Consider the following 14,601-nt stretch of genomic DNA (forward strand, 5'->3'; position numbering starts at 1 on the left):
GCTCCCGCTGGCTGCGGTGAGGCGGGCCCGGCGGCGCAGACGGGAGGCGCGGCGACCGTGTCTGACGAGAGCTGGAGCAGGCAGTGGGAGGAGGTGGTGGCGGCTGCGGCTCTGGTGCCTGAGGAGGAGGAGGAGGAGGAGGAGGAGGAGGAGGAGGAGGAGGAAAAGCGGGTGAGGGGCGGCGCGGGGCCCGACCTCTGAGCCCCCTCTTGGCCCCCAGCCCGCGCTGCCTTGGCTCCCGGTCGCCCCCAGCCCCGCCCGCCCCCCGCCCCGCCCGGCCCCTCCTCATGTCCAGGCGCCCACGTCTCCCGCCCTTCGGCCTCTGGCTGCTCCGGGCGCCCAGCCTCTCCCCGCACCCTCGGGTCGCCCCGGCACCCCCCCGCTCCCCTCCTTGGCCCTCAGGCTCTTCCCCTGCACTCTCGCTGCCTGCCAGGCCCCTGTCTGCTTCTTGAGTGCCTCCCCTTCTTGCTGGCACCTCAGCCCCGGCTCCTGGACCCCCAGAGCTTGCCCACGTCCCTTCCTGGAGCACAAGCTCTTCCTCCCGGGGTGTGCAGGACCTGCCTCTCCGCTGCTTCTCCACGCCCCGCTCTGCACCCCTAGGCCCCGGTCCTCCTCCTCAGGACCTGCCCTCGACCCCAGCTCTCCACTCTGGCGTTCGTGGGGTCGTCCGTGACCCCCAGGCCTCCGAACCGCGCTCTGTCCAGCAGGCGCCCCCGGCCCTCCTCTGTGCCCCAGATCCCCGCTGTGCAGTGTATTTTGTCTACCCACAAGCTTGTCTGCAGCTTCCGCTCCGTCCCGGCGCCCTCTCGCATCGCCCCCTCTTTATGTATCCCCAGCCTTCCTGTCTTTTCTGGAACCCCTTCCCCACAGCTCTAGCTGCTGGTTCCTCTTCAGCTCCCCTTCCTCGCGGTCCCTCGCGGACTCTCCCTGAAGCACCGTGGCGTGGATGCCCAGCAGGCCTTCTGTAGTCAGGGTCAGGGGTCTTGTTTTGTTTCCTTTTGCTAATTCCCTTCTTTCTCCCCTCTTGATAGACCTGCACTGCCTCTACATATCAGTCCTTTCCTCTACCCCCTTCCCGGCTTTGTCCTCTGAGCCCCCCCTCCCTCCCCCAGAATCCTTGGAGAGGGAGCAGGTGCTGGGATCCCTCCTCCGCGCTCCCTCCCCACCCCCCCTCCAGGCTGCCTGAGGCTTCTCCCATAGCCTCCAGATGATTCCCAAGGGCTGCTGGGGAGGAATGGAGGGGTGGCTGGAGGGAGGTGGAGGCTGAGGCCAAGAAGAGTGGGGGTGGGTGGAGGAACAGGCTGTCCTAGCGGGTGGGAAGCCTTGGATTTTTCCTTGGTGAGGACTGGAGGTTGAGATGGGCTCCCCCTGACTCCCACCCCTGTAGGGCTAAGCCTTTAGGGTTATCCCTGACTGCCAACTAATCAGCCTTCCCTGAGCCAGTAGGGATGAGTGCGTTTGCGTGTGTGTGTGTGTGTGTGTGTGTCGCGCGCGCGCGCGCGCGCGCGCGCGAGAGAGAGAGAGAGGCATGAGGGAATCTGCATGTGTGTGGGTGTGCACAGCAGGTGGTCATGGGTGCTTGAAGGATTTGTGTCTGTGCTCCAGAGCATGAAGATACTAATGACGATGACTGGCATTTCTTTAGGGGCTTCCCCACTATCAGAAGTACTTGTTGCATTCTGGCTTCACCGAGAGCCCTGTGAAGTCAGCATTGCTTTTACTCCCTGATTTATAGATGAGACTGGAGACCTTTAAAAGCCTTGCCAAACTCCGCGCAGCTCCTAAGTGGCACTTCTGGGGCACTGCCCCTGCCCCTACCTTGTGCCCTCCACTCCCGGCCAGAGGCAGCATGGTCCGTGGGGCACCATGGGACCGGACAGAGTGACAGCCAGAGAGCTGTGTGAGAATGACGACCTTGCCACCAGCCTGGTCCTGGACCCCTACCTTGGCTTCCGTACCCACAAGATGAACGTCAGGTGAGGCGGCTGGGGACCCCTTCCCTTCCTCCAGGGCCCCTGCAGCCCCAAGAGGGGGTGGGGGCGGGGCCTGGGAAGGCCCGGCCAAGGCCCTGGGACCCAGGCATGCCCTCTCCCCCAGCCCTGTGCCCCCACTGCGGCGACAGCACCACCTGCGCTCAGCGCTGGAGGCCTTCCTGAGGCAGCGGGACCTGGAGGCTGCGTACCGGGCCCTGACGCTGGGAGGCTGGATGGCCCACTACTTCCAGAGCCGGGGCCCGCGGCAGGAGGCTGCCCTCAAGACCCACGTGAGGGCGCCCTTCCCTTCATCTCCACCCTCAGCCCACAGGTCTTTCCTCTCACCTCCGCCACCCTGCCAGACAGAACCTCTGGAGCCCCAGGCTCTGCCCATCTCCACCCCACCTCACCCCCCCCACCCCCACCCTCTGCAAATCCCCCACCCCCACAAGACGCCCTAACTTCCTAGCCATTGGGACCATCTGAGACAAGGCTCAGAGAATCCTAGGAGAGGAGAGTTGGGGGCCCTCTGAGATGGAGTACAACCTCTTCATTTGACAGATGAGGAAACTGAGACCCCCAGAGGGGAAGTGAACCCCCCAAGACCACACAGCGAGTCAGTGACAGAGCAGGACTAGGACCCAGGAGAGAGAGGGCCGAGGACGACCCTGCCCCAGCTCCTCACCCCGCCAACCCCCTCACCTCCTCCAGATCTATCGCTACCTCCGAGCCTTCCTGCCTGAAAGCGGCTTTACCATCCTGCCCTGTACACGCTATTCCATGGAGACAAATGGAGCCAAGATTGTGTCTACCAGAGCTTGGTAAGAGGGCAGAGCTCACAGACAAGAGCCCTGGAGGCTGCTGGGAGAGGATACCGCAGCAGACCAGGGCAGAAGCCTCTGGTGCTGAGGCCAGGTCTAGTCCCAGAGACCCTCTTGGCCTTCAGCAGCCCTGATGGGGGATGAGAACTCCATGCGACCCTGGGGTTCCAGGGGCTGCTAGGAAAGTACTGACTGTCCCCAGGACTGTGGCAGCCTTGGTGCCAGTGGGGCCTCTGCTGCATAGACCATGCTACTGGGTAAGGGGCAGGGCAATGAGCAAGGTCGACCCTGCCAGCCACTCAGTGTAGACAGAAGGCAGGTGTAGCCAAGTAAACACACAGGTACTGACCACAGTTCCTAGGTGCTTCAGGAGCCACTAGGGAATTTTGAATGTTCTTGGGAAGCAGGCCTAGGCAGAGGCCCACCAGAGGGTCTGGTGAAGCATGTGGGGTAGCAGCTTGTGAAGAGTCCAGGCAGAAGGGCAACTAGTGCAAGGCCCAAGGGGTTTTGGGCCTGGAAGAGGAGCCAGAGCAAGAGGACAGTGTGAGTGGTGCCTGGCTTGTAGTGTCCTGTCTGGGCACCATCCTCTCTCCAAGGATGCTGGATCTAGGAAGTACCCCTGGCAGGTGTAGATGCAGTGGTGGGTGGGTTTGAGAAATCGGACCACGGTGGCCAGCAGTGGCATGCAGGAGGCCTGGTCCCCTAGAGCCCCTGTCCATGGAGATAGTGGCTAGAGGTGCTGTGCACAGACCCACCCACTGCCTGGCCTCTTGGCAGGAAGAAGAATGAGAAGCTGGAACTGCTGGTGGGCTGCATCGCAGAGCTGCGGGAGGCCGACGAGGGGCTGCTGAGAGCTGGCGAAAACGACTTTAGTATCATGTACTCCACCCGCAAACGCATCGCACAGCTGTGGCTGGGCCCGGCAGCCTTCATAAACCATGGTGGGGGCAGGGGCAGGGCGGGGCGGGTGGCAGGGAGGGTGGCCAGCCACCCCTCCACTCACCTTAATCTCTTCTCTCCCTCTCCTTCACCCACTCCTCCATGCTCCAGACTGCAAACCCAATTGCAAGGTAAGACTTGGGGACCTCCACCCAGGAGTGGGCATGGGGTGATGAGGGGGCCCCAGGGAAGGGCATTTGTGTCAGTGACTAGCCCAAAACTGCCCAGAGTCTCCCCATCTGACAGAACTGTCCTCCAGCCCTGGTTTTGTAGCTCCAGAATCATGTTTGTGGCTGCAGCGATCAGAGAGTCAGGGAAGAGGGGGCCTTGGCTAGACTCAGGGCTATGCCACTTAGAGGAGGGAGCGAGCCCCTGGCCTCATGTGGAGATAGATGCCCGCTGGCCACAGCAGAAGGCGAGGTGGGGTGTTGGGGTGGCTGGGGGGCAGGAAGCTGTCAATTCGTGCAAGCCACCTCGGGTAAAGCCAGAGACAGCCCTAGAAGATGAGAGTCGGGGAGGCAGGGCTTCCAGGCAGAGGAGTGAACTGAGGATGCAGCTTTGGGATAGGGGGGTGGGGAGGGGCCACTGTGTCTTCTACATGGTGGAGCATGGGGTGTGTGAACACAGAGCAGTCTCGAGAAGGCCTTGAGTACACATCCTGCTGAATGTTGGGCCCCAAGGTGTGACAGGGGGTCCAGAGCTGGGGCTCCAGAGTTAGAACTGGATCTGAGTCTTTGCCTCACTCACTTCTCTTGCGTGGGAGCCCGTGGGAACTCACCTCCTGCAAGGGAAGTGAAGTGCACACCCTGGTTCCTGTGTTCTGTGACTGCAGACCCGTCCAGTTGTGTGGATTTGGGGGTGAGAAAAATGCTGGGGAGCACAGAAAACCAGGCTCTGGAGTGCAGCAGATGGCAGCTGCCTGAGGGCCCAGGAGTAAGGCCATGCAAAACAGGGAGACTGCACAGAAGTCCCGCCAGAGCTAGCCCTGGAAGGAGGACTAGGATTTTCCTAGGTGTTGAAGGAAAACCGACGTGTCAGGGCATCCCAGATGGGATGGTCCAAAGATTCTGGTCCATGGTCCATGTATCAGATGGATACATCTCAGTGGAGGGCCAAGGAGGCAGGACCAGCCTGGTGACTCTGGTGTCCACATGCCACAAGGAGCTCAAGTCTGCCCTGTGGACGCTCCCACTGGGTGAATAATGGGGCTTGGCTCTGAGACAGCCGTGGCAGCTTATGAGGTAGAGGTTTGGCAGGAAGGGGAAGGACCAGAAGCTGCCCTGTGACCTGGTGTGTGACCTGGTATGTAACTGAGTGAGAGGTTGGCTCCAGCTGGAGTAGGGGATAGGATAAAGACACAAGACCCGGTGCACGGATGCTCCGGCCAGTTGGTCTGGGATAAGGCAGGCAGGTGGTGAGAGCCACCCCCAGATGTGTGTCAGGCTAGAGTGCAGGGACTGATGGGGGTCCCACTCCTCCCAGACTGGTGGGGGGTTGGGAGGCAGAAGGCAGGAGTGGCCGGTGGGCCAGCAATCCCAGACCTGGGCTGCAGAGTGGCCGGACCCTCTGGAAAGGAGCTGGCCACTGGGGTACAAGGTGCGGGGAGTAGGGAGTGGGTTCAGTGTGTCAGAGGGGTGGAGGAAGAGTGCAGGAGGGAGTGGGCCATGCGCATTGCCAACACCACCAGGGTCTAGTTAGACCATCATCATGTGGGGAGGGTAGAGGCCAGCAGAAGGGTGGGAGGTCAGGGAGTGTGTGTGGCAGACAGGCCCTGGAGGTGAACCCCCCTCCCAGGGCTCTGGGCTCCTGGCCCCTGCCAGTCCCTATCCCAGGCCCCATCCCCAGGAGTGCACTTGGAGTGGACTGGCCAGGTGGGGTGGAGCCTAGGACAGGCTTCTGAGCATCCTGGCCCCCAGTTTGTGCCGGCAGATGGGAATGCAGCCTGTGTGAAGGTGCTTCGGGACATTGAGCCAGGGGATGAGGTGACCTGCTTTTATGGTGAGGGCTTCTTTGGTGAGAAGAATGAGCACTGTGAATGCTACACATGTGAGAGGTGAGGCATCCAGAGAGGCCATAGGATGGCCTGGGGAGGCTGTAGGGAAGCATGTGGGGGCGGAGGTACTGGGGAGGTCATGGGAAAGCTGTGCCTGTGAACCCAGAAGTCCTCCCTCAGGACCTGCTCCCATCTCCCCCCACCCCCACAAGGAAAGGCGAAGGAGCCTTCCGCCTGCGGCCCAGGGAACCCTTGCCCCCTCGGCCCCTGGACAAGTACGAGCTCCGGGAGACCAAACGGAGGCTGCAGCAGGGCCCAGACCGTAGTCGCCGGCAGGGCCCCCTGGGCCCCAGGGCCTGTGCCCACCTGTCCCCGCTGCACCGGGACCCATTCTGTGGTGAGCCCCCCCAGGCCCACCCCCTTGTCTGCTGGCCGCCTGCCCTGCCCCTTCCTGCCCTCCGGCCCCTGGGCACCCTCCCCGAGGCCCTGCTCACCAGCCCCTCGTGTCTCTCCCCTCCCCCGGGCCTCCACAGCTGCCTGCCAGCCCCTGCGCCCCCTGCCCTGCGGCACTCGCCCCGACGCCTCGCCCCTCTGGCTCCAGTGGCTGCCTCAACCCCAGCTCCGGGCTCGCCCCCGGCGGCGCCGACGCCCCCAGCCCCGGCGGGCCCCTGCGCTCCCCGTCCTCCGTGCAGCCCGCGTCTCCTTGCACCAGTGGGGAGGCTGTGGCCCTCGCTGCTGCCTGCGCGCAGAAGCCCTGGTGGCCCTGGGCCCAGCCCCCCGAGCCCACTGGGCCCCTCAGCAGGACTGGCACTGGGCCCGGCGTTATGGGCTGCCTTACGTGGTGCGCGTGGATCTGAGCCGCGTGGCTGCAGCCCTGCCTGCCACCCCTATTCCCACCCCTGTTGGGACCCCAGGCCCCACCCCCTTCCCGAAGCAGGCCCTCGCCTTTGCCCCCTTCAGCCCACCCAAGCGTCTGAGGCTGGTGGTCAGCCATGGCTCCATTGACTTGGACGTCAACGGTGAGGGGCCATGAGGAGCTGGACAGGGAGGCCACAGGCCAGGAGAGCAAAGGGTCCCTCCTTGTCCTCCATCCTCCCCAAGCCCCAGGTTCTCCAGGACTTACTGACCTCTAGAAGGAGCTGTTGGACCTCTGGGAGGGAGCTGGCCCTTGGCCCCAGCACAGTTCTGACCTGGGCTGAGTGGGTTTGGAGACACCCAGGGATCTGACCCCTGACCTTTTGTGACTGCTGACCCCTGAGCCACCCCCACCCCCAGCAGCGTGTTCTGGTCCTGGCTGCCCTTCCCCAACTCCAGCCTCAGGACTATGGGAGCCGTTCCCTTCCCTACCCACCTCCTGCCCAGGGAGCAAAGCCATAAGGGGTGGGGGCCACCCCATGGCATCTCCCCAGAAGCCCAGGCCTCAGGAGGAGTGAGACTCACCTAGGGGTGGCACTCCCTAGAGACTGTACTCCGGAGGGGAATGGGCTTGCTTTCAGCTCTGCGACTGTCCTGTCCGAGGTGGGGGGCAAGGTGGGGGTTGTCTGGGACATGCCCTCACCACCCCGTGGGTCTCAGGGAGGCCGGATGCGACCTCATCTTTCTCATGGTGCTATCCCTGGTGCTACTGGGGTGTGGGGGTCCCTCCCCTCCCTCACACCAGAATGGGATATGTTGGGGGATTGGAAGCACTTGAACTTTTTATTTTATTAAAACCTTGTTATAAATAGCACCCTTTGTAGCTTTTCATTTTGATTGATGTTTTGAGGGAATGTTTATCAGCAGGGGGAAACCCTCGGCCCTGCTGGGGAAACCAGGTCAGGGGGAGGTGGCCCCAGGCTTTGGGGGCCTACGAGCTTTAGAAGAAAGGTCTGCAGGTTGTCCTAGAGGCCAGAATCACAACTGCACCTGAGCCAGATTTAGGAAGAGTGCCTCAGGCGCTGTCCTCAGGAGCTGGGCTCTCTCATCGTTCAGATGAGGTAACAGGTCCAGCAAACAGAGGGACTCGCCCGCAGGTGCTGTTGTCCCTGCATCCTCCTCCATGTTCTGTTGGTCAGCCCAGCTCTATGGGGCCAGGGCGTTGAACCTCAAGCTGCTCAGGATCCAGGTCAGTGGGGACCCTGCCATCCCTCTTCATCCTCACCTCCCTCTGCTCAGTGGCACAGAACAAATGCAAGCAAGGCAGACAGCTAGCCAGGACCAGTGAGTGTGGCCTCACACAGCCTGAGGGTCAGGTGGGGCTGGGGGCTAAGGAGAGGGTGGGGCGGCAGGGAGAGGCCCCTGGGTGGGGCAGAGGAACCGCCTGGGGCTGTAACCTTTTTACTTCAAATTCCTTTCATTTACTGAGAGCTGGTTTCCTTTCAGAACTAGAGGAGACAAAGGGCCTGAGACCCGGTTTCCCTGGGACTCTTATTGCCCCTGATAGTTTTCTCCTTCCTGTTAAAGATGGGGGAGAAGAGAACATAGAGGAGCACAGAGGGAGGGCTATCCTTAAAGAACTGGGCATCTAGGGATCCCTGGGTGGCGCAGCGGTTTGGCGCCTGCCTTTGGCCCAGGGCGCGATCCTGGAGACCCGGGATCGAATCCCACGTCGGGCTCCCGGTGCATGGAGCCTGCTTCTCCCTCTGCCTGTGTCTCTGCCTCTCTCTCTCTCTCTCACTGTGTGCCTATCATAAATAAAAAAAAAAAAAAAAAAAAAAAAACTGGGCATCTGCACGGACTGCAGTGCAGGCACCTTCACTGAGGCTTCTAGACAAACAGCAGAGCAGAGCCAGGAATCTTCTCCCCCGAAGGCCACTGGAGGTTACAAGAACCTCCAGAGGGGATCCCTGGGTGGCTCAGCAGTTTAGCACCTGCCTTCGGCCCAGGGCATGATGCTGGAGTCCGGGGATCAAGTCCCATGTCGGGCTCCCTGCATGGAGCCTGCTTCTCCCTCTGCCTGTGTCTCTCATCTCTCATGAATAAATAAAATAAAATCTTTAAAAAAAAAAAAGAACCTCCAGAAATTCTATTTTAAACATAGTAACTACACGGGGGATCCCTGGGTGGCTCAGCGGTATAGCGCCTGCCTTTGGCCCAGGGCGCAATCCTGGAGTCCCGGGATCGAGTCCCACCTCGGGCTCTAGGCATGGAGCCTGCTTCTCCCTCCTCCTGTGTCTCTGCCTCTCTATGTCTATCATAAATAAATAAATAAATATTTAAAAAATTATAAACATAGTAACTACATATGCATGTGCACTGCCTTCTCAGGGGAGGGAGTTTGGAGCCTTTATCCAACTCTCAAAAGTATCTGGAACCCAAAAAACAGATCAGAAACTGATGGGCAGGGTCTCACCCTTGGCGCTGCCGCCGTCCTGAGCCAGCCCATTCTGTGTTGTAGGATGAGGAGCACCAGGGGTAACAAAAGTGGTTCCAGACAGTGCCAAATGTCCCCCCGGGGCCAGAGCCACCCTGAGAATCACTGGGCTGGGCAACAGGGAAGACCTCCAGGACGAACTGTGGGCAATACCCATGGCTGGGCTGTGTCCTGGTGCCAGCCTTCACGATAGCACTCCCAGATGACCTGTGGACAGTAGGTACATGCACAGAGTCCCCGTTGCTGCCAGTTTCCTCCAGGACCCCCAAGTAGATAGTCCACTACCACCACAGGGAAGTGTAAGGAGTTCAAGATGTATCCAGAGAAGTGTCTCCAGCTGTGCTGGGCCTCCAGAGCTCCCCCTGGTGGCTCAGGGCCTGGTGGGTGGGGTGGGTAGCCGGGGTTATGTGTGCAGGGCCGGGTCAGGAGGAGCCCCATCAGACAAGAGGCAGCCTGGGCTGAGCCAAGCAAGGGCAAAGGGAAGGTGGCGGGAGGTGAAGGAAAGAAGGAGCTGCAGGAATCAGAACAATTGTAGCTCACAGGACGGGCTGCACTCCGCTGCTCCTCCCCCGAGTGCTCTCCTCCCCTCTGGTGGCTGGTTCAGCAGCAGAGCCAAGAGTGCCCTCCAGGCTGGGCACCCCAATCCTGGGCCCACATGTCTCCTCGAGGGCGCTCTTTGATGCTTTTGCATGCCTGCGGTGTTGACCAGCCGCTTCCGGGCCCTTGTTGCTGATGGGCTGGCCATCCTGGAGCTGCTGATCCTGGAGCTGCTGATCCCAGAGGGCCGCTGGCAATCTGTCACTCCCACCGTCCAGTGTGGCGTTAGGCACCATCACTGAACCGCCAACACTGATGCTGAGTTCCTCGAATTGCCTCTGTGGACAGAGCCCCCCGCCACACACACACCCTGAGAACACCCAGCTCCACAATCCTGTGACTCAGCATCATCCTCCCCGACAGCCCTATGAAGTGCATGCATTGTTATCACTGCATTTGGGATGAAAAGACTGTGGTGCTGAAGACTTAGGGGATTTGTCTGGGGCCATTTCTCAGGAGTTCATCGGGCTCTGAGAAGGAGGCAGACACCAGAGAGAGGAGGCTGGAGCTGGGCCCACTGGGAACCAAGGGACCATGAGCTGGGCTGCAGGGCTTCCATGGGGTGGAGGTGGGAGGAGAGGAGAGGGAGAGCAGGGGCCTGGGGTCTCGGGTTCCTGGGGGAAGGGCCACTGAGCAGCTCGGTGGGCCCAGGATTGGGGTGCCCAGCCTGGAGGGCACTCTTGGCTCTGCTGCTGAACCAGCTACCAGAGGGGAGGAGAGCACTGGGGGGAGGAGCAGAGGAGTGCAGACCCCGTCCTGTGAGCTACAATTGTTCCCTTTCCTGCAGCTCCTTTCCTTCACCTCCCACCATCTTCCCTTCTTACAGGGAAGCCCTGGAGCCTGTCTGTAGATAGGGAGGAAGCTGCAGGCTGAGGGTCTGCAGAGATCGGAGAATGATTAGAGAAGGACTGAGGTTGACGGGAAGGGGGCAATAGGGAGAGCAGGGCTGCAGGTTGGAGGCAGGGGCAGGGAACCAGTCGAGTGGCCTTAGTTTGCTTGGATCTGGGAGGCTGCTTCAGAGGGGCTGGTAGAGCAGTGGGACAGATGTTCAGAGTTCAGGGCCTGAGAGTTTGCAGTGTTGTTGGGTGTGGGCATACACAGGACAATGGTGGCAGAGTGGGAAGAATGTTCCAGAAGAGGGGTGCCTGTAGCTCTGTTAAGCACCAGATGTTGGGGGATCTCTGGGTGGCTCAGCGGTTTGGCGCCTGCCTTTGGCCCAGGGCACCATCCCGGGACTCCAGGATAGAGTCCCACATCAGGCTCCCAGCGTGGAGCCTGCTTTTCCCTCCTCCTGTGTCTCTGCCTCTCTCTATCATAATAAATAAATAAATAAATAAATAAATAAATAAATAAATAAATAAATCTTAAAAAAAAAAAAAGCATCGGATGTTGGATTTTCTGACTCTGGATTTTCAGCTCAGGTCATGATCTCAGGATGGTGAGGTTGAGCCCCATATGGGGTTCTGCACTTGGTGGGGAGTCTCTTTGAGATTGTCTCTCCTTCTGCACCGCCCCCCCCTCCCCTGCCACCAGCTTGCACACACATACTCTCTCTTTCAAATACATAAAATCTTTAAAAAATAAAATGTTCCAGAAGTGGTGGAGGGATGATGGTGGAGAGGATCCTGGGCCAAAGAAGGAAGGAAGAAGGCTGGGAGTGGCTTCTGGGCAACCGGGTAAAGTGCACTCCAGGCAGGCACTGGTGCCCTGGTGAGGTCCAGAGGCTGGCCGGGGCTGCACAGGTGGCAGGCCCCATACCCAGAGACTACCTGGGTGATCTCACCGAGTGTCACCCCATTTGGTGACTCAGAGCTGCCTTGCCTGTGTGGCACCACCACTAGAGCAGGACAGCCCGTCCTGTAGCTCTCCACATACCCCGCATCCTCATTTGCTCTCCTGTCTCTCGGTTGTGGTTGGAGAGACAGAGTCTGGGGTAAGGTATCTGGGTGGACCCATCTCAGTAATGGGACATTTGGGGTGTGCCCTGGGTGGGGTGATGAGGGCAGCATGGAGGGTATCTGTGGGAGTGGTCATCAAGGAGAGTGGGAGGAGGGGATGGAGGCAGTCCTTCCGAGTCCACTCAGCCCCTCCAATCATCCCACCTCCTCCTGGTAATGGGACTCTGCACCGTCTTGGTTTACAGCTGGGGAAACTGAGGTGCATGCAGGTCAAGAGACTTGTTCAGGGTCACCCTAAAAGTTGCTGTGATTAGTAATAGTCACCTTTGAACCCCAGGACTGAACAGGCCTCTTGAGACTACTTCTGGCAGAGTCTGGGTCCAGGCTGTCCCAAGAGGCTTCAGGGAGAAACTGGAAAACAATCCTCTCCCTGCCCAGGACTCAGGCCAGGCTAGAATCCTAGGGCTCTGTGCTTGTGATAAGGGTCACTCTTCAGCCTTGGCTGGGGGCAGCGGCTGGCCAGGGGGCGGAGCGATTGGACAGGTGACATTTCAAGGGGCATTTGGAATCAATGAATCTCAGCGTTGCCACCTCTGACCTTGGCTGAAGGCAGGCCCAGTGCCCGATGGGGCAGGAGCAAAGAGTTATCCAGACAGGAGCTTGGAACATCCTGGAGGAGCATTCTGGAGAAAGTGACGGGACACATGTCTGTGGAGAACCACGGAAGAGACTGCTCTGGCTGGGGACAGTGCTGAAAGGACAGGGCCAGGCATGTAGAAGACTGGGGGGAGGGGCTCACAGGATTAGGATGGGCCGTACTTGGAGGGACTTGGAGTTGGGCAGGGGAGTGACGGAGTGAAAAGCTGGGAGAGGGTCCAGCTGGGGTGAGAGCAGGAGAGGGAGGGTTGGGGTCAGCACTGGGGAGCACACAGAACCCCCAGAACTTGGGAATGTAAGTTCCAAAGGAGGCTGGGGAGGTGTCCAGGCAAGAGGGGAAGAGGAGAGGGCGGAGACAGAGGCCGGACTCCTGTGGGGACAGAGAGCCAGGGGCACTCCAGCGGGCAAGCGTCATCCATAGTCAAACAGGAACCTGGGCTGGGGTCGCTGCCTGCTGCAGGATTGGAGCTGGGGGGGGGGGGGGTAGGAGGGGCTGGGTTTGCTCCCGCCCTGGGGATCTCAGACCTCCCTGCATCCCAGCCCCGATGGAGAAGAAGCCTCCCTGTGTCCCCTCTCCCTTCAGAACCAGTAGTGGTAGCTGCAGGGCCCTGGATACAGGAAGGGCTTCTCCAGCACCCCCGCCAGATACCAAGAAGAAACATCAGCAGCAACAGAGCTTTATTTGTGGCTTACAGACCGGGGAGTGGATAGCCGGGGCTGTGTCTCCGGGAGACGCGAGGATGGGGGTCAGGGCGCTGACCCTTCCGAGAAGCCGCACTCAGGCCATCAGATTTTGCCCGCGAAGGTCCCTTCCTGGATCTGCTCGGTCCAGCGCTGCACCTGGGGAGGGGCCGGCGGACGGGGAGGCGGAGGGCGCCGGCTCAGCTGCACGGGGCCCTCCACCCTCGCCCCGCCAGCCGGCCGCCGGCGCCCCCTCGGCCTGCTCACCCAGCTCCTGGGGCACAGCGAGTGGAACACGCGGAAGTAATACTCGCAGGGCTGCGCGCTCTTCCCGCGGCGGCTCATTCTCTTGACACAGCGGTGGTAGTCTGCACGGTGGGGCCGGGCGGGCCGGCTCGGTGGCTCTGCGGCCCCGCCCCTCCCGGCCTGGCCCCGCCTCCGTCTCCCGTCCCTCTGCGACTCAGGCACCGCCCCTGGCCAGGAGCTCGCTCCCTCCCTCCCCCGCTCGCGCGCTCTCTCTGGCTCAACCCGACCACACCAGATCAGGTCTCGCTCCCTTCACGGGAAAACCCCTCCTAGCCCTGCCTCGCCCCTCCTCCAGGACTTGGTCCCATCCCCTCCAGGCCCCGCCCCTCCACATCCAGACCCGCCCAGCATGGCCCGCCCACTCCCTCCAGATCAGGCCGCCACCTCCAGGTCTCAGTCTCTGCCCTCCAGGGCAGGCCCCGCCCCTCCACAGACAGGCCCCACCCCACCATTGCCGGCCCACGCCCTCCAGGCCAGGCCCCGCCCCCCAGGGCCGGCCAAATCCCTCCAGGTCTCGGTCCCGGTCCTCCAGAGCAGGCCCCGCCCACTCCCTGCCAGGCCACGCCCCCACGACCGGCCCACCCCCTCTAGGGCTCCGTCCCGCCCACTCCCAGCCAGGCCCCGCCCCTTCGGGCCCTGGTTCCCGCCCCCCCCAACGGTCTCACCCGCCAAGGCGGGTCCCCGACCCTCTCCCCGTCTTCAGGTGGGGCGCGCCCTTTCCTGCCTCCCCCCTCTCCCTAGCCCGGCCCGCAAGGTCTCACCCAGGAAGTTCTGGTAGCAGTTTCGGGTCTGGTTCTGGTTGGGGAAGCGCGGGTCAAAGGGCGGTGTTGACCATTTCCCCTTGGGGGGCTTCTGGGAATCAACATCCAACATCCACGGAGGCGGCAGCTCCTGCGGGGGCCGGGGAGATCCGTGGGGCTTAGGGGCGCCCTCTCTCCGACCCGCACCCAGCTCCCGGCCCCCACCCGGAAGCCCAGCCCCTGATCCCACCCGCCCTGCCCTCACCAGACTGATGCCAACGTGTCACTGGGTCGGCGGTGCTTGTGACTCCGTCCAAGGGTGCCCTTCGCTTCTGAGTCTCGGGGGTCCCAGTCCAGAAGAAACACGACCCCTGGCAGGATTGGCTGGGACCCCTGGACCGCAACCAATGGGAGCCGCGGCGCTGCAGGGGACGTTTCCCGACGCGGGCCGGGTCTGCGTGGAACCCCCTGCCTCCTCCTGCCTCCAGGCCCATGCAGCTCTTGGGGGTTGGGGGGCGCGCACACACAGGCACCCAGGCACTACTTTTGCCGAGTCTCAGACTCAGGCTTTTAATCTCTGCGAAACTGGGCCACCCCGCCGGCTCTCCCCTGCCCCGCCCCCCACCCCCCAATATATAAACGTA

The 14,601-nt window shown here is 61.4% G+C and overlaps 2 protein-coding genes across 8 annotated transcripts; one reads left to right on the plus strand and one right to left on the minus strand.

Annotated features, from left to right (window-relative positions):
* The first annotated feature begins 32 nt into the window (after nt 1-32).
* KMT5C (lysine methyltransferase 5C) lies at nt 33-7,455 on the plus strand. 6 transcript variants are annotated; one of them, XM_072759431.1, is made up of 9 exons: nt 33-171; nt 1,736-1,976; nt 2,098-2,263; nt 2,685-2,794; nt 3,572-3,735; nt 3,845-3,864; nt 5,650-5,786; nt 5,939-6,123; nt 6,260-7,455. In XM_072759431.1, the coding sequence occupies exons 2-9, from the start codon at nt 1,867-1,869 to the stop codon at nt 6,757-6,759; spliced, it is 1,392 nt and encodes a 463-aa protein (XP_072615532.1). In that variant the 5' UTR covers nt 33-171; nt 1,736-1,866; the 3' UTR covers nt 6,760-7,455. The 6 variants fall into 6 exon arrangements, with proteins under 6 accessions (XP_072615532.1, XP_072615542.1, XP_072615551.1 ...); XM_072759441.1 differs by having other exon boundaries at nt 2,535-2,794; nt 5,939-7,455; XM_072759424.1 differs by having other exon boundaries at nt 69-171; nt 5,939-7,455.
* Nucleotides 7,456-12,891: 5,436 nt separating this feature from the next.
* On the minus strand, nt 12,892-14,533 carry COX6B2 (cytochrome c oxidase subunit 6B2). Of its 2 annotated transcripts, XM_025985261.2 has the most exons (4): nt 14,223-14,531; nt 13,979-14,108; nt 13,179-13,279; nt 12,892-13,070 (listed from the first exon to the last, which is right to left on the minus strand). In XM_025985261.2, exons 2-4 carry the CDS (start codon nt 14,088-14,090, stop codon nt 13,017-13,019), a joined length of 267 nt encoding a protein of 88 aa, XP_025841046.1. In that variant the 5' UTR covers nt 14,091-14,108; nt 14,223-14,531; the 3' UTR covers nt 12,892-13,016. The 2 variants fall into 2 exon arrangements, with proteins under 2 accessions (XP_025841046.1, XP_072615595.1); XM_072759494.1 differs by having other exon boundaries at nt 12,892-13,279; nt 14,223-14,533.
* Nucleotides 14,534-14,601: the final 68 nt, after the last annotated feature.

This window comes from Vulpes vulpes, chromosome 1 (genome assembly GCF_048418805.1).
Source record: "Vulpes vulpes isolate BD-2025 chromosome 1, VulVul3, whole genome shotgun sequence".
In the NCBI taxonomy this organism is placed as follows: domain Eukaryota; kingdom Metazoa; phylum Chordata; class Mammalia; order Carnivora; family Canidae; genus Vulpes; species Vulpes vulpes.